General features: G+C 51.5%; 8 protein-coding genes across 8 annotated transcripts; 4 read left to right on the top strand and 4 right to left on the bottom strand.

Annotated features, from left to right (window-relative positions):
* The first annotated feature begins 1,581 nt into the window (after positions 1-1,581).
* Positions 1,582-4,838, top strand: BU24DRAFT_124869 (kinase-like protein). Its single transcript, XM_033520938.1, has 7 exons — positions 1,582-2,191; positions 2,259-2,533; positions 2,592-2,951; positions 3,000-3,259; positions 3,311-3,430; positions 3,482-3,840; positions 3,889-4,838. The coding sequence occupies exons 1-7, from the start codon at positions 1,672-1,674 to the stop codon at positions 4,674-4,676; spliced, it is 2,682 nt and encodes an 893-aa protein (XP_033388012.1). The 5' UTR covers positions 1,582-1,671; the 3' UTR covers positions 4,677-4,838.
* An 837-nt stretch (positions 4,839-5,675) lies between these two features.
* On the top strand, positions 5,676-9,078 carry BU24DRAFT_419286 (uncharacterized protein). Its single transcript, XM_033527180.1, has 4 exons — positions 5,676-6,168; positions 6,245-6,848; positions 6,906-7,278; positions 7,332-9,078. The coding sequence occupies exons 1-4, from the start codon at positions 5,844-5,846 to the stop codon at positions 8,583-8,585; spliced, it is 2,556 nt and encodes an 851-aa protein (XP_033388011.1). The 5' UTR covers positions 5,676-5,843; the 3' UTR covers positions 8,586-9,078.
* BU24DRAFT_124873 (uncharacterized protein) lies at positions 8,696-9,279 on the bottom strand. Its single transcript, XM_033520939.1, has one exon. The coding sequence runs from the start codon at positions 9,219-9,221 to the stop codon at positions 8,805-8,807; it is 417 nt and encodes a 138-aa protein (XP_033388010.1). The 5' UTR covers positions 9,222-9,279; the 3' UTR covers positions 8,696-8,804.
* A 697-nt stretch (positions 9,280-9,976) lies between these two features.
* Positions 9,977-11,651, bottom strand: BU24DRAFT_124781 (acid phosphatase/Vanadium-dependent haloperoxidase). The gene is made up of 3 exons (XM_033520937.1): positions 10,981-11,651; positions 10,494-10,922; positions 9,977-10,439 (listed from the first exon to the last, which is right to left on the bottom strand). The coding sequence occupies exons 1-3, from the start codon at positions 11,483-11,485 to the stop codon at positions 10,081-10,083; spliced, it is 1,293 nt and encodes a 430-aa protein (XP_033388009.1). The 5' UTR covers positions 11,486-11,651; the 3' UTR covers positions 9,977-10,080.
* Positions 11,652-12,595: 944 nt separating this feature from the next.
* BU24DRAFT_341686 (vacuolar-sorting protein SNF8) lies at positions 12,596-13,390 on the bottom strand (the record flags this gene model as incomplete). Its single annotated transcript, XM_033523284.1, has 1 exon — positions 12,596-13,390. One exon carries the CDS (start codon positions 13,388-13,390, stop codon positions 12,596-12,598), a length of 795 nt encoding a protein of 264 aa, XP_033388008.1.
* A 1,089-nt stretch (positions 13,391-14,479) lies between these two features.
* Positions 14,480-16,499, top strand: BU24DRAFT_419284 (uncharacterized protein). The gene has a single exon (XM_033527179.1). The coding sequence runs from the start codon at positions 14,958-14,960 to the stop codon at positions 16,263-16,265; it is 1,308 nt and encodes a 435-aa protein (XP_033388007.1). The 5' UTR covers positions 14,480-14,957; the 3' UTR covers positions 16,266-16,499.
* Positions 16,500-17,881: 1,382 nt separating this feature from the next.
* BU24DRAFT_459312 (uncharacterized protein) lies at positions 17,882-18,799 on the top strand (the record flags this gene model as incomplete). The annotated part of the gene is made up of 3 exons (XM_033531717.1): positions 17,882-17,897; positions 18,146-18,560; positions 18,643-18,799. 3 exons carry the CDS (start codon positions 17,882-17,884, stop codon positions 18,797-18,799), a joined length of 588 nt encoding a protein of 195 aa, XP_033388006.1.
* A 1,076-nt stretch (positions 18,800-19,875) lies between these two features.
* BU24DRAFT_365291 (uncharacterized protein) lies at positions 19,876-22,556 on the bottom strand. The gene is made up of 2 exons (XM_033524270.1): positions 22,357-22,556; positions 19,876-22,304 (listed from the first exon to the last, which is right to left on the bottom strand). Exons 1-2 carry the CDS (start codon positions 22,523-22,525, stop codon positions 19,927-19,929), a joined length of 2,547 nt encoding a protein of 848 aa, XP_033388005.1. The 5' UTR covers positions 22,526-22,556; the 3' UTR covers positions 19,876-19,926.
* Between the last annotated feature and the right edge of the window lie 18 nt (positions 22,557-22,574).

The raw sequence follows: 22,574 nt of genomic DNA, 5'->3' as shown, positions 1-22,574 counted from the left end.
GTGTGGCTGGGGTGGCGGGGCGAATTGATAATGCATTTCCAGTAAGGGGGACAGCCTCTCGGCATAAGAGCCGTGTCAGTAGACATTTTGCCTTCTCTTTGGTACATACTCCATCCGTAATACTTAAGAATTGTTCCATTAATGAGTGCCATGCCGGTGACCTTGTTTAGGTAGGATGTTTCATCAACAGAAGAGCAGACAAAGCCGAACTCGAAGCAGCCATGTAACATTAGGTTTTCATTCTTGAGTGAGCGACATTCCTTTCTTTGGGTGCAGGATTGGTTGACTAGCCGGTTGGGCCTCGAGTGGGCTGAAACACTTGCCTATGCGAGCACAGCGCGACAGCGGGTGGTTTCATAAGACAATATTTAAAGCCGGAAATGGGCACCGTGAATTGACTCGCTCCAGCACAGACGCGGTGATTACCAGCAAGACAGTATGTACTCCGTACGAGTGTCACATGTACAAACTGCACAATGGATGTACGTACGCCGCACTTAGTACTCGATGTTGCCGCCCATATTTGTTTGGCATCATTGGGGGAAATTAAGGCAGCACGATGGCACTGCGTACGAAGTGCCTGATTGATCGCTGTGGTACAGGCACTTGATGGGGATTTTCAGACCAACGACGCCCAATGGCGCAAGATTGGGCTTGCGCTCGTGTGTGATTAGTCCGTGTTCCTTTCCCCAGGTTCTCTGCTAGTTACCTAGGAGTGCTAGGTAGCAGGCCGAGAGCAGAGGATGGAGCGAGCAACAATAGAATCGATACTATTGCCCTGAACCAGACATATCCCCTGGTGGAATGGTATGATTCAACTGCCTTGACATCAAGATTCCTAATAGTTGGACTCTACTTCGTCTCTGGTAGATCCGAATGTGCGCGCTTAGAGATACGTGTCATTCGGTGACAGTTGTTGCTGCTACAGCAGTGCTGTCCTTCGAATTGCTGTTGGTAACTTGATAATTCAATTGGAAATGATAAAAAGGGAATAAATGACAGTCATTGGTAGCCTTATTCTAACTGGTCCTCCCGATGCTGGGATGCTGGAATGCTGGTTGACGGATGATGGATGGTGGTGTTGGACCTGGATTTGGACATCCTCTGCCAACAATTCTAGTAGAGGACTGCCAAGCCATGCGCGCTCCCTCATCCAGGCCGATATCCTTCATGTTGTGACAATTTTCCTTACTCTACAACCTCACCTCACCTCCTCCCCTAGCGGCCAGCACCGCTGTTCATTGCTGCCGCGTAGCTGGCTTCGACGTCTGCTACTGTCGCCAGCACCTTACACCCCCTTCGACCTCATCGTCCGCCGTCGTTGTCGCCGTCGCAGCCTCGTATATGAGGTCAGCCCCTCTCCACGCACGCACGCACGCACGCATTACCCTAAACTCCCGACCACATTCGTCGATCTCGAAAGCACACTCACACAACGCTTGTCCGTAGTTATCGTCGCGACGTATCCTTCTCGTTCCCATCCTTCCTAGTCTCAGGCTCACAGCGTGCCTCGAACTCGAACTCGCCCTCGTCAACACCAGCAGCAAGCGGCGCAATCTCGGAATGCCCACCGCGTATTGACCTGACCAACCGACCAGCTGAACAGGCTGCGTACCTATATCGCTCTCTTTTGCTTCAACGATACACTCTTCCTACGCTCTCTCCCGCGCTATGGAACAGCAGTGGTCTAACTACAACGAATCACCGGCCCCGAACCGCCAATCACGGTACACTCCGCAACAAATGACCACCCCCCAACACCCGCAGAGGGACCCAACCCTCCCCCAGCAAAACAAGCAAGACCCGTATGCGACACCTTCAGTGCCATCCAGATCAGGATCAATGGCCCTCGCATCCCCTGCTGGTTCGCAGAGTCGGGGACCCGAATTTAACGATGTTGACGGTGACGTACCCATGGAAGACGCCGATCCTTTCAACAAGCCCAAATATAGCGCATCCCGCGCAAACCACCAACATCGGCATTCGCAGCAATTATTGCAGCAGGAAGAGAGCGCAGCTGCGCGAAGGTATTCGCCCATGAATTTGTCGCCGACGTCACCATACAGTGGAAGTACCCAACAAGGTGGGCAAAGCTACACAAGCTTCAATCCCCAAACCCAGAGCAACAGGCAGAGCCCCTCCAAGAATAACCCATACATGTCACCGCCAAATAGTTATTATTCGCCTCCCGGTAAGCCAAACCCAATTTTGTTGTGATCCACGGTTAGCGCCGTATTTCTAACATGATTCTTCTTCAGCTTCGCGACCCCACGCACCTCAGCTTCCCCCTCTCCAATCGACTATGAGCCCGGAGACTTTCTACCCGCAGAGCGCAACTGCACAGCTCAATGCCGTTTATAATCGAGAGGCCAGATCCCCTCGAGCCCCAAATCCAAATCCCCCTCAATTGCCTTTAATTGGGCGCGGATTGGTGCCCAAATTTGAGAAATGCACCAACACTGCAGATTTGGTGCCCAAGATCAATCTCCAGCCACCGTTCCGCCGTGCTGCCCCCGATGGTGGATTCATAAGTGTGAGTTTCTACAGGATTGTATTAACACAATTGAATGAACTCTAATTCTCAAGCATAGCCGCTTCAAGCGCTAACGACACACTTGCCTTCCACGTACAGGATATGCAACCCGAGCTTCAAATATGAGTCCACTCGAAATCCACGCCGAGTCCTTACAAAGCCAAGCAAGGGTGTCAAGAACGACGGGTACGACAACGAAGACAGCGATTACATCTTATACGTGAACGACATCTTGGGGTCTGAGGAGTCGGGACACAAGAACCGGTATTTGATTTTGGACGTTCTTGGTCAAGGTACCTTTGGACAGGTTGTCAAGTGTCAAAACTTGAAAACGCAAGAAGTCGTCGCTGTGAAGGTCATCAAGAACAGGACTGCATACTTCAACCAAAGTATGATGGAGGTTTCGGTTCTGGATTTGGTGCGTTTTGCCTCCCTTGTTGCAAGACGTCTCTAATTTATTCCACAGTTGAACAAGCAAATGGACAAGAACGACGATCACCATTTGTTAAGACTCAAGGATACATTCATCCACAGGCAGCATCTCTGCCTAGTGTTCGAGCTTCTTAGCGTGAACTTGTACGAACTTATCAAGCAGAACCAGTTCCGAGGGCTGTCAACAACGTTAGTTCGAGTCTTTGCACAGCAGTTGATCAATGGGCTTGCACTGTTAGGCAAGGCAAAATTGATACATTGCGATCTCAAGCCTGAGAACATTCTCCTCAAGAAGTAAGATACAATGCATGGCATCTTCAATTCCAGTCACTGATTCAGGAACAGCTTAGAGAGTCCGATTATCAAGATCATCGATTTTGGTTCAGCATGTGACGAACGCCAGACCGTTTACACGTATATCCAATCCAGATTCTACCGGTCGCCCGAGGTCTTATTGGGACTTCCGTATGTCAACATTATATTCCAACATCTGAGGGTTTAGCTGACGTGATGTAGTTATTCTGCGGCAATCGACATGTGGTCACTAGGCTGCATTGTTGTCGAATTATTCTTAGGACTACCCTTGTTCCCCGGTTCGTCCGAATATAACCAGGTTTCCAGAATCACCGAAATGCTCGGTCTTCCACCATCGTGGATGCTGGAAATGGGAAAGCAGTCTGGAGAGTTTTTCAACAAGGATGCTGATGAATACGGCCGACGGACCTACCGGTTGAAGAGCATGGAACAGTACTCGCGTGAGCATGGAACGAAGGAGCAACCGAGCAAGAAGTATTTCTCCGCAACGACGCTGCCTGATATCATCAAGAATTATCCCATGCCGAGGAAGAACATGAAACCGGCAGAGATCGAACGAGGTAAGTCAAAAGCCGAAAGACAGGAAGACTGTCACTAATGTCAAATAGAAATGGCCAATCGGACATCCTTTATCGATTTTGCCCAAGGTCTGTTGAACCTGAATCCGCTAGAACGATGGACGCCCAGCCAAGCAAAGATGCATCCCTTTATCACCCAACAAAAGTACACTGGTCCTTTCGTGCCCCCCATGACCATGCGCTCCGGTTCCAACAGATCTCCTGCGCCCGGTGTACAAGAACAGCAGCGCTTCGAGGGAATGAGCAAGCAGCGCGCACAAGCGCAACAACAAGCCGTTGCCCAGCAACAAGCACAGGTGCAAGCTCAGAATGCTGCTTATGCGAATATGCAAATGAACCCATATGCAGCTTCTCAAGGTCAGCATGCTCAAACGCCAAACATGTACAACAACATGTACAGTCCGAATCACCAAGGTGCCCCTCCACCGTATCCAGCACAGCCGGGCTACGGTCAGCAGATGAACATGATGCAGCAACAACAAGGACGCCAATACAATCAACCTCAGAACCTGTATGCTCAAGCTACTACCCGTGCAGGGCGACAGCGAGCATCCACCATGGATCAACAACCATCGGGTATTCCCCCCGCATTGCAGAGAGTAATCAGTCACCTGGACCCGAACGCTCCGATTCGATTACAGCCTTCTCCTGCATACTACCCCCCACCTCCTGACGGCGCGCCAGAGAGTGCAAATGCAAGGCGGCGAGGATCCAGGGCTGGCAACCAGCAAGGTAGAGGTCAGCGAGACTTCATCAGGACCCTTGAAGATCGAACGCTCGAGGAAGGGTTTATGAACCAGTCCAACCATTGGCAATGAAGTGGTAGATTCTTTTTTGGATAATCTTCCCCATCAGCTGTCGGTGCTGAAAGCCATCGCACCGACCGCTTCAACGGCTGACATGCAACGGCCAATCCCCATCCCCCTTATTCCGGCGTCAATTACGGATTGATAGTTTCTTCCCGCATGCGTACAATGAATCATATCCAGGCTGCTGCTGGCCAGAAGGAAGGATGAACACAACCGGTATCAGATTGCATATTTTTTAATACCACCCCCAAGACGCTTAGCGAGAAGAGTCGGAGACATGCAGTCTGTTGTTACATTATTGTTTCCGCAACAAAACGGCGACGATAGCTGGCTATGGTGCACAGAAGTAACGTGGCAGTAGCCCACCATGTTGAGAACAAGATTAAGTCAGCAGTACGCGCCGCGCGGTCAAATTGTATGCGCTGTAAGGTTGTTGGGTGGAGCACGCAACCGCACGCGGAGTGTAAGTATTCCACTGCGTGCGACGCAAAGGGAGGCAGCTTAGGGCTCTGTTCAATGATCGCGGGGTGGCTTGTAACTTTATAGCATTCGTATAAATCTTTTCCAATCGCGTCTGCGGCGACAGACGACGGCCTAGATGTTGCTCATGCCAAGTTGTGATACGAAGCTATCTCACTCGAATGTCGATGAGTCATGGACTCTCACATGAATGACCATGTAGGACAGGACGAGAAAGGTAATTGGCATTTTTCTGCCTGACGAGATGCGTCACACCAACCCAAAGGATTTGGGAGAATACTTGTAGTATTCAACGATTAGGAAAACAACTTAGTTGAATCGAAGTAACATAGATTGTAACCCGCAGCCTTGGTAGATACATAAATTCCAAATGAACGCCCTGTCGCGACAATTGGGTGCTGAATTCCTGGTATGATAGGTCGGGTAGTAGTGAAAGGCTACTGCACGTGACCAAAGAGCAACATATGTGGGTCCACGTGCCTCGCATCCCACTTTCAACGCCAAGGCCAAAATTCCCAATACCACAAAGGCGAGTCGCGCCCCACGGTACTTTTCGCTTTTGCAGGAAACTTACAAAAGCCCTCCCACCCTCACAAACCCCCCAGCGTTAATCGCCCCAGAGGTCGCCCCGCCCGCGAGACAGTATCTAATTTTTCGTTGCCAGTCCCGGCCGTACGTTACGAAAAATCGCCCAAGATGTCCCGCTTTTTCACCGCCAGCGACAGCTCCAGCGAGGAGTCCTCGGAGGAGGAGCTTTACAGCGAGGAGGAGGAATCCCAGGAGGAGGAATCCGAAGAGGAGTCTGAGGAGGACTCGGATGACGACGACTCTGACTCGTCTGGCTCTGAGACCGGTGCAAATCGTTTCTTGAGGGATGCCAGCGAGAGCGAGGAGAGTGATGACGAGGACCGGGTGAAGAGCTTGAAGAGCGCAAAGGACAAGCGATTCGAAGAGTTGAACAACACAATCGGCGCTATGAACAACGTGTTGAAGATTAACGACTGGGCCGCCGTTTCAACTGGTGAGTTTACACCATGGAAATCTTGGAGATCGGGCAGTGGGGAGTGGGGTCGCGGAGCGAGGCTAACAGAACGCAGAGTACGACAAGTTGCAGCGTCTTATCCCCAACTTGATCAAGCAGAACGATGGAAAGGTGCCAAAGCCGTACATCAAGGCTGTCGCTGATCTTGAGGGTACCGTTACCGAGACCATCGAGAAGCAGAAGGTCACCCCGAAGAAGATGAACGCCATCAACACCCGAGGTCTGAATGCCGTTCGCCAGAAGATCCGGAAGAACAACAAGGACTATGCCAAGGACATCGATGCGTACAAGGCCGATGAGGACGCATTCATGGTCGAGGAAGTTGAGGACAAGCCCGCGGTTAAGAAGCCCAAGAAGTCCGACACTAGCATCCCAATCAACGCTGTCCAGGCGGATGATGAGGGTGATTTCATTGAGGTCCGTTCCGGAAGGGCTGTTCAGTATACTCCTGAGAGCATTCTCAAGCATCTTCGATCAATCGTCGAACAGAGAGGACGTAAAAACGCCGACAGAACGGAGCACATCCGAACACTTGAGAAACTCTTCGAGGTTGCCATAAACGACTACCAAAAGGTCCGAGTTCTCCTTACGGTCATCTCGACACGATTCGACTTGACTTCTGGTACCGGATCCCAGATGGCTCAGGAACAGTGGAAGCTGTAAGTAGATCTATCTCTTTGCTTAGACCCAGCATGGTAATTAACACATCATCACAGTGCGGCCTCGGAATTCGAGAAGCTCCTTCAGCTGCTAGAGAACTCCAAGGAGATTGTCGTTGTTGACAATGCCGAGGAGTGGGAGGATGACGAGAAGCTCCCCACCATCACACCCGGCGAGACCTTCCGCGTCCCTGGCAGCATCGTATCATACGTCGAAAGACTTGACGACGAACTTACTCGATCCCTACAACACATTGATCCTCACACTGCCGAGTACGTCGAGCGGTTGACAGACGAGGGCTACCTTTACACCATTTTGGTGCGCACATTGGCGTACGCAGAGACTCTCAAGAAGAATGAGAAGCTTGAGTACTCGCAAGATTCCCTCAACCGGATCGTGATGCGACGATTGGAGCACGTCTACTTCAAGGTATGAATTGACGCACCAACAAGAACCAGCCTGTTCAATGCTAACTGTAATAGCCATCCCAAGTTGTGGAGATCCTTGAAGCCAACACATGGAAGGCCCTCCCAGCTAGCCTCAACTCCGATATCACCCCACGCTCCGAATCCACCGAGCCCACTTCCTTTGTCCAGACTCTCTGCACATATCTCTTCGGTCACAGCGAGGGCATCATCCGTGCACGAGCAATGCTGTGCCAGATCTACTTCCTCGCACTCCACGACCAGTACTACAAGGCTCGTGACATGATGCTCATGTCTCACTTGCAAGAGACCATCAGCAACTTCGACGTTAACACTCAGATCCTCTTCAACCGTGCTCTCGTCCAGGTTGGTCTCTGCGCTTTCCGCTCTGGTCTCGTCTACGAGGCCCAGACCTCGCTCCAGGAGATCTGTGGTAGCAACAGGCAGAAGGAACTCCTCGCCCAAGGTCTTCAGATGCAGCGATACTCCCAGATTTCGCCCGAGCAGGAACGCCTCGAGCGCCAGCGCCAGCTTCCCTTCCACATGCACATCAACCTCGAGCTTCTTGAGTGTGTCTACCTCACCTGCTCCATGCTTCTCGAGATCCCTCTCCTCGCCCAGATCGGCTCTTCTCCCGACATCCGGAAACGCGTCATCAGCAAGACCTACCGCCGTCTCTTAGAGTACCATGAGCGCCAGATCTTCACCGGACCCCCAGAGAACACTCGCGACCACGTGATGCAAGCCTCCAAGGCCCTCTCTGCGGGTGAGTGGAGGAAGTCGGCCGACTTCATTAACTCCATCAAGATCTGGGACCTGATGGTCGACTCTGCCAAGATCAAGGAGATGCTCTCCTCCCAGATCCAAGAAGAAGGTCTGCGAACCTACCTCTTCACCTACGCACCCTTCTATGACACCCTCGCCCTCGAGACGCTCGCCGACATGTTCGAGCTCCCCGTCCGCAAGGTGCAAGCCATCGTCAGCAAGATGATCTCGCACGAAGAGCTCGCCGCCGCCCTCGACCAAGTCAGGTCGGCCATCATCTTCCGCAAGGGCGTCGAGCTGTCTCGCCTGCAGAGTCTGGCACTCAGCCTCAGCGACAAGGCATCCGGCCTCATCGAGTCCAACGAGAAGACCCTCGAGCAGCGCACAGCAGGCACAAGCAACGCCTTCGAGCGACAAGGCCACCAAGGCGGCCGTGGCGGACGCGGAGGCAGGGGTCGTGGAGGCGGCGCCAGGGGCGGCGGCGGTCGTGGCGGAAGGAACCAGCAGTTCACCGGCGGTGCTCTCGGACGTGCTATCCAGGCTTAAGAGATCGGCTAGCATCTCTGACAGGAGTCTGTGTGTGGTTTTTCCCCCCCTTACAATTTTTCTTTCTGGCATTTTGGGGTTTTTTTCTCGAATCGAAATAGAGAAGAGATGAAAGACGATGATGATGAAACAAACTCCTCGTGTGTGTACATGCGTGTCTTAATCCCCATCACAGCGTCCCCGACAACGGGGCAGTTGTTTTCGTTCACGCTCACCTGGTCATCTTTGTTTTGTTTTTTCCTTTGTGTCTATTCCCAAGATGAGAATCATGTTAAGCAGGTACCTACCTAGCTTCGAATACGAAGCAGGCTGGACGGTAGTTGAGAAGGAAACGCAGGAGAGAAAGGGAGACTGTGTATGTATGGGAAATGACAACCGGGCAAAAGGAAAGTAAATGAAAGGGGGTGGCATCCATGAAAATGGGAAACAAGTGATGGATTGGAATTGGAATCGAGAGGAATATGAAATAAAAGATCTTTTTTTTACGTTACATATGCTGTTGATCGTGTCTTTCTCTACGTGGATATTTGTACGTTCTACAATGATACAATAACAAGTCTCGTCCAACGCCAGCGAACTGCCTAAGTATTGAACGCAGATAAATGACATGTAGAAGATACAATAGTTACAAAACATCCCACACTGTTCCAAGCCTTTCGTAGACGGTGGAAAGAAGAGGAAAATTAACTTAGAATTATCTACCTACACATCTCTCTACCTACATATCTCTCTACTTATATATCTCTCTACCTATATATCTCTCTACCTACCTATCTATCTACCTCTACACGTCTATCTACACATCTATCTATATATATATCTATATATGCACATAAATATACATACACATACTCCCCACCCAACCCCTACCCTACAACACGGACCACACAGTCCCCACTCCTCCATACACCTCTGACCCTGACCCATCTTAAAGGCAATCTGAATCCAATAAATGATCACTTTCCCTTACTCCATCTACCCTAGTCGAATGGGTAGTAAGTTCGATCGAGAAAGAAGTCTATAAAGTCGCATAGACACACTCCAACGCCGATTTTCTTTCAGTATCTAGTTCACATTGCCTCCCTCATTTTGGTCCTAACTAGCGAGCGAAAGGAAAGTAACGTACCCCAAACAGGGACGCAGAATTCACAATGCAAAGGAAAGACAAGGCGAAGGTAGTTTCAGAGATTATAAATTCATTTATTTGATATCGTATAATTGTACAGAAAGGTCAACCAGTATAACTGCCTGCCCAAGGAAGAAAAAAGGCTCCTCGAACCATTACTGACTAATTGTGACTGGAAAACAAAAGGTGGTATCGTTCAAATGCAAACTCATCGTTATCATGAATAATCCCAAACTCCCCGTGGAATTCTTGACGACTTCTTTTCCGTCCACGTGTTGGGCTTGCTTCGCCTCCCCGTAAACATTACTTCTCCTGACTCCTCTTATAATACTCCCCTACTTCGTGGGAGAAAGGTCAAAGTGAAGACACTTAGACCATCTGGTCAGGATGGGTGTGACCATGGCTATGACCATGAGTATGTCCGACATGGTGATCACCAACTGGCTTGCGGTTGACTGAGTGCTCGCCACCAACACCGACAACGCCGCCGTGGGTACCACGTCCGTTGGCAGCACCGTGAGTTGCAGCTCCAGTAACAGCGTTAGCGGCCTGCGCCATGGTGCCACGAGGGCCATCCGATGCGTCACCTGGGGCACCACCCCAAGCACTGCCGTCGTGAGTTCCCCAGCCGGCCTTGCGGGTGAAGAGAGCGTCATGGAAGCCGTCGAGGGTAGATGGGCCAGCACCGTAGACGAAGGGAGTGGTGCGGAGGAGGGGAATGTGGTTGACTGTTTGGTGGGTTAGCATTGTAGATGCAGTAGCAGGAATCCAGATCTACTTACATCGGAAATCCCAGACGCTGGCATAGACCATGCGATAGGAGCTGAAAGCCATGATGGAACCGATAGTGGCACCAGCGGCCAAGTCATACCAGTTGTGGTACTCGTCGATGGTCAACGCACCTGCAATGAGGCAGGCTCCAAGCAGAGGCGCGTAAAGGGCGGCCAGCTTCCACATAGCAGGGTGGTAGTTGCTGAAGACCTTGAGCTTAGCATTGAGGTACAGATACAGAAAGACGAATCCTGCAAAAGCAGCAGTGGTGTGACCAGAAGGCATAGACTCGAGGGCATCGTTGATCTCACTTTTGTCGCCGGTGCAGACGCTGCGGTCGAACATAATCTGGCGGTAGCCGTTGGCGACATTTCCACCAGTATTAACGTTGGCCCTGGACAAGTCTGGCTTGCAGACAGCGAGGAAGTGGGGTCGGAGACCTGATGTACATATTAGAACGACAGACTAATCAGTGAAGGTTATACGTTATATACATACCACCAATAAGCCACTTAATAAACACCTGGAAAACAGCAGCTGTGATGAGGGAGTAAAGTAGACCGATGGTGGCGTTGTTGATATCCCAGAAGCTGCGTGCTCGGATCTGCACGATCAAGAAGACGGCAAAGGGAACGAAGAACGCAATGAGAGCAGCAGCCCAGATGGGGACGATCTCGTTTCGCAGGGGGTATGCGAATTCAGGGTAGACAATTTCGCCATCCTGGAAGGTGATGGGGAAGCTTCTGCTGGGAGCAGGATCCGCCATGTAGACACCGAGACCAATGGCGCCCAAGATAGCCATGCTCACGATATCCAGAGCAGTGGCCTTGATCCATTGGCCAAAGGTTGGACGTGAGTTCCAAGCATTGCTACCATGATGGCCGTGGTGGTGTGCGGTCTTCTCGCCCCTGCGACTGAAGATACCAGGCTTGCGTTCGTGGGTGCCAGTGGCTGTGGCCGTGTTGGCATCGGCCGGGGCAGTACGCCTATTGAAGAACCCCATGTTGAAGATATCGATGTTAAGACTGTGTTGTTTGTTTGTGATTTGGTGAAGTGTCGGACTGTTTGTTATAGAAACAGTGACGCAGGTGAAGTGCACTTGTCAAGCTGATATAGGGGAGTTGCAACCAAATAAACAAACAAACACCAGGTGCAAAGGTGACGTAGCGGGACCTCACTCGCTAGAAATTTGAGGCTGGTTAGATACTGAATCGAAAGAGAGTATTATCCAGAGCCAGTGTTCACTCCCATATATACTGTGAGACACCAACACAGATCTTGATCCAGCGTCACACACATGAGTACAACTACATCATACCTCCCTGCGTGGTCCACTCAAACGTCAAGCCACAAACAGGCTGAAAACCTTGCATCGTCAAATTGGCTGGTGATCACAACACGTCTCAATGATGAGCACTGAAATGGGACGAAGATTATTGCCGTAATGAGTGAAACAAGAGCGGGTTGGAAAAGTTGGCACCAAAGCTTAAAAAGCTTGTGATGTGGCTCGACACTTGGCATGAATGAAACGGAGGATTTTGTGCGTCGCCTTCAAAGAAGTTGATCTATTTAGCACAATAAATTGTATAGAATTTGTGGGCTCAGACATCTGTTGATAGATAATTGCTATTCATGGCTGTTTGTTGACTGAAGGTAGCGTGTTTCATATGACGTCAGAATTTGTGTGATCGCAAACTTGCATCAATACGGCACTGGAATGCCGAAATGCCATACACGCGGTTCTAGATTACGGTTTTCCGCCAGTCATTATGACATCGAATTCTATCATGCTCGTTGGCCCAAGGACTAGGCATGGCACCTCTTAACCGCCTCGCCGTGCCGGCATCCGTGGCTCAGTCTGCCTTGGTGTTCTGCTCGTACTCTTGTAGGTTGATGCTGGTCTTCAGTATGCTGGTCTTCAGTATGAGCGCACAACTGCCATTCGCGTGTGTGTACCACCCCACGCACGCATCGCACTAAGCCGAGGTGCTGTGGCTGATGCGTGGGGAAGGATACCAGGAAACCCAACGTCTGGTTCCTCTCCGCTGGGGGTATTGGGTGTTGGTGTGTTGGTACGTATATTGATCCTCATGCGCCATTGTGACGCTTCAGTTCATCCATTCCCCACACCAGCCGCTCCGATAAAGGCAGGACTCCAGTACTCGTTCTCGCCAGCCTGAGTATCAACCCAAACCAATGAGTCCGTCATCAAGTCCTCGATCACTGCAACTGCTCTTGGCCTCTCCCAAGAAAGGTTGAGTTGAAGCATGGAGACGGTGACATAACCCAGCACTTGAATGGCTTCAAGGACTGTGCTCTGATCTGTGTTCAGATCCTTTGGCACGCTGCGTATCAAACTCCTGTGACCGAGCTTCATTATAGAGAAGCACGAGCCCAAGGGAGACAGAGATTCCACAGCCCGTGTGATATCGTCGTCGGAGACCTCCATACCACCACCGATGCCACGACCCCGCTGAATGCGCTTCTTGACCTCGGAGACGGATATGAGGCCGCCATTTTCGGCGCGCGTAGAGCGACATTCTTCGACGATGAGGACACCGAGGTTGAAGTAGAAGTCGTTGACGCTACCGCCGAGCATTTGCGCCCATATGCTGCCTGCATCTCCGTCCTTCCCCTTCTCTCTGTGGTGACTAGACGCGAGGAAGTCGACGCCAATTGCACTGCACATGCGGGCGAATTCGGCGCGGAAGGCGGGATTCGCACGGATGTCTTTGGCATGGGTTACGGCGAAGTTGTGGAGTAGGGATTGAAAGACGGAGAGTTGGGTACTCAGCGATTGAGTATTCTGGTTACGGAGAGACGCGCCGTGGGAGGCATATTGAGAGGAGGAGATGCGGGAGGTAGTTAGGGAGGAAAGACCTGGGGTACGTCGAGAGCGGTCAACCATGGCGGCGGGGAAGAGATGGTGGGTGAGGTAGCTGTCTATGCTCTGTACCCGTACCCGTACCTTGATGAGTGTAGATATGGTATTAGGGTATCGTGGCACGCGTGGTTAGGTAAGTGTACAGGGTAGTGTGTTGAAGGTTAATAAGTAGGTGTAGGTGTAGGTGTACACACTGCACACACAGTATGCGTAGGTGTAGCATGGACAACCTGGGCGGAACAAGTGCGGGGCCGTTAACGTTCAAGTTCAAGCTCAAGAGTGCAACCAACCCACCAACCCACCATCCACCTCACGACTCAGGTACTTATTCATTGTCTTCCCCTCCTATCCTTCCGTGCACTCCTATCATAGTTTATCTCTTCTTTGCATAGCTAGAAAGAAATGTCGCGGATTTGTCGCCGCAATCATCAATTCGCACAAACACCGTCTCATATCTCATCTCATTCGGACAACTAATTCACCATCTGGCTTCTTGATTCGCGAATCAACAGGACATCTGCGTCTTACTGCTTGCATCATTGCATCCACAGTCTCTACCTATCTACCTGCCTACCTACCTACCTAGGTAGGTAATTACCTTCTTGCAGGTGCAGCAAGATGCAGGCCAAGTGAGACGTAGCGGGGCCAACACATCGCTCACCCCTCCCCGCCCACAAGTGAATACATACGAGATAGATGTATCCTTACTCGTACAGATGCAGACTGGGATACAAGACTAACCATCAGGATACAAGACAAGGAAGAAGCGGATGCATTTAGATACACATTGACAGTCATCAACCGAAAGACAAGACGCAGTGCAGTTACCTCGTCTGAGTGAGAGAGCTACGCAACTGCAACACGGCTCTATCTCGCTGCTATTATCGCCATGCCATGTCCCGCAGTACCTAGTCGCTAACACAAGTAATACTTGCACTTGTAATCCATTGTTTAATTAACCCTTAGCTTTCAACAAAATCCATCCGAAAGGTCTGGAAGAGGCCTGGTAGATCAATCGCCCTTCTCATCTAGTCTTTTCCCTCGTCTCACCCGCACAAGCGACCGGTTACGGATCCTATCTTCACGCGCCGCCACACCACTAATTAACACTTGGATACGGCCTTTGGTTATTTGTTGTTGTACTGGTGTCATTGCTCTTTGGTTCTGCGATCTTCTTCTACTCTCAACATCAACTCTACTGTTGTCGACCCTCCCTATCTGCCTAGATACCTATTCATCTAAGGTACTTTTTACTTGGGACACCTGAGGGTACTTACTCGAGTGGCACAGAAGCTGTGCCATGTATAGCTTCCAACCTTACAGCTCTCCATCAGTCTAATTATTAACGTTTCCTTCCTCTCTCATCTTTATTTTCTTCTACTTTCTTCTACTATTATCTTCTTCTTGCCACGGCGTTTACACTTCATCCTTCCAGCCTCAATAGAGCTCTTATTACAGTGCTGCAGCTGCCCGTTGACCGTCGCTGCCGCCTCATGATATACAGCCCAAGACCCTTTTCCCGAGGCAACCCACAACCACCCTCAAAATTCTACGCTTCACAACTTTCGAGGCGTTATTCCACGTCTCCAAGATGGATCCAGCCACGCAGACACATTGTGTCCTGCTGCTGGATCTGCCTCCATCCGCTTTGGGCGGCATCGACCTGCTCTCGTTCACCACGACCCCGCGATTCCGAGGTGTGAAAAACCTCCCACCAGGCTTGCACTTTGTTTTCGCCTCCAGTGATATGTCGCTTTCCGTCCGTCACGGCGCATGGTTCTACGTGTCCCCTGGAGGTGGAGCACCACAGGTCTTCATCAAGAAATGGAGTCCCGCCACCGAGGAGTTGGTGGACGAGACTTCGCAGACCTCCGTCATGCGTTGGAAGGCAAACTTGGGTCAGATCTGGAAAGACGCGCTAACGCCATATCGCCAAACCGTGCCATCCGGAACGTCAGAAGAGGACGACGCAGCAGAAGAATCGGCAGATTGGAGCAGCCTAACATCAAGAATAAATGCGACCCTGCTCTCGAGGATATGTGGTCTAAATCCAGACCACTGGAGTTTAAGTTCTTCGTCGTCTGCCGCCCAGGATCTCGAGAGAATACCGGGCCTCGACTCCAGCAACAGCATAATCAATCCCGAGAAAGAACTCAAATTCCTCCCAATCGATCTGAAGCGGACATGGAGAGAAGGTGCAACGGGCAGGGAGCGAACAGATGCCGCGCAGGACCGGTCATGGGCGCTGGGGGAACTTGTGGACCACCATTGTCAGGGTTCAAATCTGCGCATGCGCGAATTCGAGATTCTGGGTGAATTGCAATTCTGCTTTCTCATGGTGTTGACGCTGAACAACAGCTCTTGTTTGGAGCAATGGAAACGGCTATTAGGCTTACTACTTACCTCTCGTCAAGCGATTAGGGAGCGCTCGCAATTGTATCTGCAGCTGCTCAAGACGCTGAGTTTGCAGCTCACGCATTGCGCCAGCATGGAGGCAAGCATGTTTGATATGCACGAGGCCGGTGGGGGTTTCCTGAAACCTCTTTTACGAAGATTCAAGAAGAACCTCGATGAATTTGACGGCAAGTGGAAGTCTGATATTGAAGAGGAATTCGAGGAGCTTCAGGAGTTTCTGCAGCAGGAGTTCAATTGGGAGCTGGACGATTCCTACGTGAAGCGCGGCATGCTCGAATTGGAAGACGGCGAGCGCGTGGAGATGGATATGAACGGCGCAGACGAGGACGACGAGACGGGCGAGTATGCGCCAACCGTTGTTGAACTGAGCGCATCCCAAATGAAAGAGCTGCGGCGGTCTGATGTTAGGCAAGGTGGAGGGGCTCGTGCAGCCGAGGAAGACGAGGAAGACGCAGATCTTGACGATATGGATACCCGATACTGAAAGTTTCAGGAACGGGCGTTGGTAGACCGGTGAGTCGAAAACGGGATGGATAACTTCCACCCTTGGACTTTGGGTCTTCGTTAAGGAATCATGGGTGTGGCACCACCATCAATACTTGAATTTTTCGATGTCTTGAGAATGTCCGCCATTTGACAATTTTGGAGGGAAAAAACCCGATCTCCCCCATCGAGCGAGGACAGGCTCCTGGGATCTTGTATTCTTGCGCTGTCTTTGCTTTCAGCGCGACCTGAGGGCGCAAAGCCCGTGTCTCGAATCTCATCTCGAAGGGGGTCCAACAGGCGACGCCACTGCTCGGCTAGGCTAGGTTAAGCGCGATACAGATTGATGTGCATTTTCAGAAAAGGCACAGGGAGGGACGCCTTGCCTTGCCTCGACACATTGTCAAGAATAGAAACCCAGGCATAGTGGCGCCTGGAGCAAGCTACGACCAGTCAGAGGCAGGCAGTACATACACAGTAGATACCAGCTTGCACTACCTTTCCACGGAGGATTTTAGTCGCTCCATATTTTAAGATGATCATCACACAGACCGTCAGTGTAGCCCGGCTCTGCGTGTTCTATTCAACAACATCAATTGTGCAACCATGGTTCGTAACGAGAATATCCCCAATTCTGGGTTCTGCTGTCTTGATCTCACGAGGTGGTTCGCTTCAGTTCTGATTTGTACCCAACATCCTACTTGTATGTACCCAAATATTGCCATGAAGCTTCGCGATCGGAATGGGAAAACCGAAGAACAGCCAAGGAGGCGAAAATCCGCATTGGAAGCCAATAAATACGAGCAGCCACAGCATGAAAGCCTATGGAACCCGAACAACACAGGCAGATAATGGCCCCCAAAAGGGAATATTAGCATAACTGCAGGGGAGAGGCTAGTCGGCAACAGGCAGTGATAGCCTTGGCTCGCTCTGCCCTGTCCAACCCTAAACCCCAGGTCGACTGGCTAAGCATCGAGTATCGAAATGGGGCCAGCGGTGGGAGAAGAATTTGAGGCTGAAGTGTTTGAGTCTTGCTCGGTGGCGGCGTAGTGTTAATCTCATTGGTGCAGGAGGCTCAGCTGAGGGTTAAGCGTTTGGCGTTTGGCAATCTCCCCACCGAAAAGAGGTGGAAATACATGAAAAGAAGACAGGAAGAGGAGGATCTTTGGTGGACCAATTCACTATTACCGTTAGCTATACTGACCATAGGCCATAGGTAGACCAGACTTTGGCAGTAGAGGGCAGGGAAGGGCAGGCATGGGTGGGCTGTGCACCCATACCAAACCAGGTACACACTACTTTACACATTTCTGCGGTCTTGCACTTGCACTGGCACCCCAACCTGACCAACCCCTTGGCCATGGCTGTGTGCTTCTCGCCCGCTGACTGACTTTCTGTGATTCATTAAAATCCAATGCCCGCTGCTCATTCTTGACCTTTTTTCTCTTTTGATTCCCAGTTTGCGCTTCAAACACTGTTCCTCAAGTCCAGATACTTCATCCACTTCGTCGGTCCCTTTGTTTACATAAGTCCCAGGACTTTACTATCTAATTACACTTTCAACAACAACCACGATACCCACTTCTTTTCTAACAAAGTAATTCACAAACCGTCACAATGGAGAAGCAAGGTGGTATGTATTTTCTCAATTGTCATTTTTTGCAAATTTCATCTCAAGCCCGGTTTCCCACGAGCAATTCACGCGTTTTGTCTGCGCGCCTCATGCTTCAGGTACCGAAAACCCAGCTTCAGCTCTGCGTTTGCAGACAAACGGGCTGAAGAACGTGGCTTAAATCAATTTCCCCCAAACCCTCAGCTCACACAATGTCCCCCCAATACCTCAGTTATATCAACCCCCCAACTAACCCAATCCACTCCCAGTCCCCCTAAACCAATACCCTCAATCCCCCGATCTCGCCCACCAACAACCCCCCGTCTACGGCCAGCAAGATCCCTCGCAGCAGCAATACACCCAGCAAGCCCCCGTCTACGGCCAACCTCAGCCAGGCGTCCAGAGCCCCCAGCCCACCGGCCAGCAGCCCTACGGCGCAGGATCCCCTCCCCCAGGCCAACCGCAACCCTACGGCCAGCCCGGCGCCGCCCCTCCAGCCGACCAAGCGCAATACCAGCAGCAGCCAGGCCAACCCGGCATGCCTCCCCAGCAGCAGACCGGCCAGGTCTACCAGAACGCTACCCCCATCGCCAACCTCGGTCGCGGACCCGCGCCCGCTGACTGCCCTGCCTGCGGCCAGCGCTCCATGACCACCGTCGCGTACGAGAGCGGAAACACCACACAGTAAGCCTGTCCCTCCCCTAACCCTCTTTCCCCAAATGTGGCTAGTGAAGACGGAATGGAATGCTGACGAGATTACCCACAGCGCATGGGCAGGCGTCCTCTGCTGCTGTCTCTGCCTCGGCTGCATCCCCTACCTCATGAACTCGCTCAAGGACTGCTCGCACAAGTGCGGCCGCTGCGGCGTCTTGCTCGCTACCTGGCACCGTAGCGGCACCACCGAGGTGCACATCCACTCTTAAACAGCGAAAAACCAGACAGATCGATCGAGTGTACACAGACAGTCCAGCGCGCGCATGCATACATCGTGGGGCGCGTCGTGCGAACGAAGAAAGCCATGGCGGGGGGCGGAGGGAGGATGTAATACCAGAAGCCGCTGAAGCGTCTTGAGCCAGTCATAGAGAGGAGTTTTTTGCCTTTTTGCATTCGAGGGGTCGGAGTTTGAACACCCGGGGGAGGGGTGGATGTATGAGCGGGAGGGCGATGAGAGAGAGATATCAGATACCACTACTTCCATTCAAAGCTTTTCTATTTTCGTCTTCCAATCGTTCCTGATCCATGGGTGGTTTTTTGTGCTCGTGTGATGTGTGGTGTTTGTTTTGTGTGCATATCCGTGCTATATATCTCTTTCTCCATCTTCGCGGGGGTTGGTTGACTTCTTTGTGTTTGTTGCGTTGTGAATGTTGTTGTGTATCCGATTGGATAACATGTCATGCCAGACCAGTCGGATTCTCGAATCATTCAACGGACAACGGATGGAATGTGCCTGCCATATAGCTTCGCAGCATCAGCATCGGCGTCGTGAGCGTGGACTTGTTGTCTGTCTTCATCTTTTCATCGTTCAGCCCCCAGCGCAGACAATCAAACAAAAAAGAACTTTCATAAAAGAAGGCGTGATCATATAAACAAATGAATATACGGACGGAGGAGAAGAGAGGAGATTGGGAGCGGTGGAGACAGACAGATATATAAAGCACCACCAACTTAGCACCGTGATGTTGAGGTTTATCCCAAAACGGAAATATACGTGCATAGTCTTAGCCGTGCCCCCCCCAAGATCCAAGACTCAGGGTCTCGGGCTGTGCTATGAGCTTACATGGCGCATTTTCGCAGGATGAGATTGGTTTATATTTTTCTCAAGGAAAGGAGTGTAGGTGTGTGTGTATGTGTGGGTTTGTCTGTTTGGGGGGGTATTTTGCGAGGTTGGGTTTTTGTGTGTAGTGCACGGTGGGTGGTGAGGTGGGTGACTGGAATGGGAGGGAATGGAACGGTTGATATAGTGCTTATGTTCGATTCGTGTAATTGATTTTTTCTGAATGATTTACATCGTGCTATGTTACATTGAAGGTAGACTACATCTCGTCTCGTCTCACCAGAGGAACTCTGCGTTCACCATTCTCGTCTCCTCGGTGTCCCTCCAGGTGGTTGTCTTGGGCAAGGGGAGCACTCTTCTGTTCCACATCCTCGCGAACCGCCGGGCGGCGTCTTCGTCGCGGAAGTCGACGATCCATCGGTTGTACACGCGATTCATGACCATTTGGCTGACGTTGGCTCTGGTCTCTGCTGCGTCGGTAGGGTTGAGAAAGTCGAAGGAGGGGTCGTGGTCGGGGGCGGGCGTCGCGTCTACAGCAGCCGTCGCGGCACGAGGGTTCATGGATGAGATGGGGAGGAGCTTAGACTTGACGTCGACGAGGTCGCGTAGTCTGTGGATGGCGTCCTCCCCGTTGTGGAATGGCCAGGTGAGACCGCGGTCATAGGCGTGACGCATGAATATGTAGTACAGGTCGCGTGGGCTCGGTTCCCAGCCTTCGATGTGGAGGAGAACTTTGAAGAGCTTTCGGCCGTTGGAGTCTACGCTCGGCACGATGGGTTTGTAGCCGCCGTTGTCGAGCACTGCACGCAATGCTGGATTGTACGGCTGCATGACCATGTTGAGATTGAGCTTCTGGCTTGGTGTTTTCAGGAGATACGACGAGGTGGCAGCAGCGATGTCTTCGCCATCCTCCAGAAACCCACGCGGAAGCGGAATTGCGGAGAACACGTTGCTGGGTTGGTGGAGCCCACTCAATTTGTGCAATCTCGCCGCGTTGTTCTGGTAGGAGAGCGCCGCCTCGGGTGATTTGAAAAGGAGGTAGTAGAATGGAAGGCGCTCCAGGCTTAAAGGGTCGCGTCCAGGGATGACCTTCTCGAATTCACCGTCGCGTACCCAAGCCTCTATGTGCTTTCCTTTTGGCATCAATTGGCGGAAGTCGGCCTCGGTAAGTTCAGTACTGCAGTTGACCAACTGGAGAGCTGTGATCCTTTCACCCTTTTTGTGAAATGCCTCGAGCATCAGTTCGCGGTACGATTTCTTTGGGCCAGCATCGTGGCGGCGAACTAGAGGCGAGTCCTTTGGTAAATCTAGCTTGGGATACGGATGTCTCGCTGGGTAGTGTGGCTGTATATATGTCGATGCCTCTGGAAATAGCTCCTCTAAAAGTGATTGCTCGCTCATTTCTTGCGCCCAAGACCGCGTGGTAGTATCGCCCTTACTTCCGCTCTCAGAAGGCCTGCGTGGGCCTCTCTCAGGCTTGCCACCTGGCTCGGAACCCCTTGTGGGTCGGTCCGCACTGCCAACTCGAGCCGTAGTGTGAAGACCTCGAATCAACCGCTGTCCATCGGTCGGTGTTTGCTCAAATGCTGCGGCGAGGCGGGTTTGTATAGTTCGAGACATTGACTCCTCGGCAATAGCATCGGTGATCGATGATGTCGTGAGTTTTGAACTGTCCGAACCATTGATAGACATCCTGTGATCACCTTGTGCGTGCGCTCGCAACTCCTCCTGTCTTGCTTGAGATCTGACTACGGTTTGCGTAGAATGGCGAGCATTTGCGTCGAGGTCAGAAGGAGCGCGGCCTACCACATTGTTCGGTGATCTGGCCAATGCCGCCCTTGAAAGATCACGCCCTACGACATTTGCCACATTTGCGACCGAGCTCGAGAGAGCATCCTTATGATCTCCTGTGTGAGCGAGCCGCGCAACTTTATTCATATTGTGGAAACTCAGTTTACTGAACGATTTCTGTGATCTCCAACATGAGGTTTCGGGGAGTTGTGCCTCGAGGCATTGAACATTTGCAACATCTTCCTTAATCTTGTCCAGATTCATAGCGATGCGATTCGTACGTCGTCGGCCCCTTCTCATAATTTGATTGGGTGTTTGAAAACTACGGGAAGTGTGTCGCGTCGCGATGATTCGAGTTGGAGTGATCTTTGTATTGTCTGGCACATTCGGCTTTGCAACCGAAGGTTGCTGGGCATCGACTAAGCCTTTCAACCTCTTGACTTCGGCACGTAGCGACTGTAGTTGTGCTTCCACATCCTTATTCTGCCTTGACAGTAATGGTTCGACGTTGGCCTTCACCGTATACGGGCTGTCTTCCACCTCCCTACGCGGATCTATTGCTGCTTCCGAGCGCTTCGTCACAGCATTGATTTCCGTTGGGAGAGGTACATTAGGAGGCTTATTATAGGTCTGGTCGGTTTTGGTCGGTTTCGTTTCGCATTGCTCCAAGGATCGTTCGGGGGCGTTCGGTGTCTCTACCTTCCCCAAACCGCTCTCAACCTCCAGCTCCCTTGGTTGTGGTTTTGGCGACCATATTTTCCCCACAGTAGACGTCCACCAACCTGCGTCCAAGGTGTCTGACCTCGACGGTCTCTCAATGTGTTCTTTGGGGGATTCCGCGGGCAATGACTTTTCTTTTGAGTCTATTATAGAGTCAGTCATTGCATTGTTATTGATTTATGTTGGCTTGCTTGCCTTGCTTCTTAGCAGGTTGGCCCTCCCGCGGTGGAGGGCTTTTTACAGCATCACTGTGACCATGTCGGCTAGGCGCAGCTATGCTGCTATCTGGCGCCCAGCGACTTTGGACAGCACTCCACGGGGGATGACATGGCCGCAGAGATGGTATAAGGCGAGGCGGTGGCATCAATTGGGTCTTGCAGGTCACATTGTAGGAGTTCGAACATGTAGACCAA

This window comes from Aaosphaeria arxii (genome assembly GCF_010015735.1).
Source record: "Aaosphaeria arxii CBS 175.79 unplaced genomic scaffold BU24scaffold_2, whole genome shotgun sequence".
Classification (NCBI taxonomy): Eukaryota; Fungi; Ascomycota; class Dothideomycetes; order Pleosporales; genus Aaosphaeria; species Aaosphaeria arxii.
This window is presented reverse-complemented; position numbering and strand designations above follow the sequence as displayed.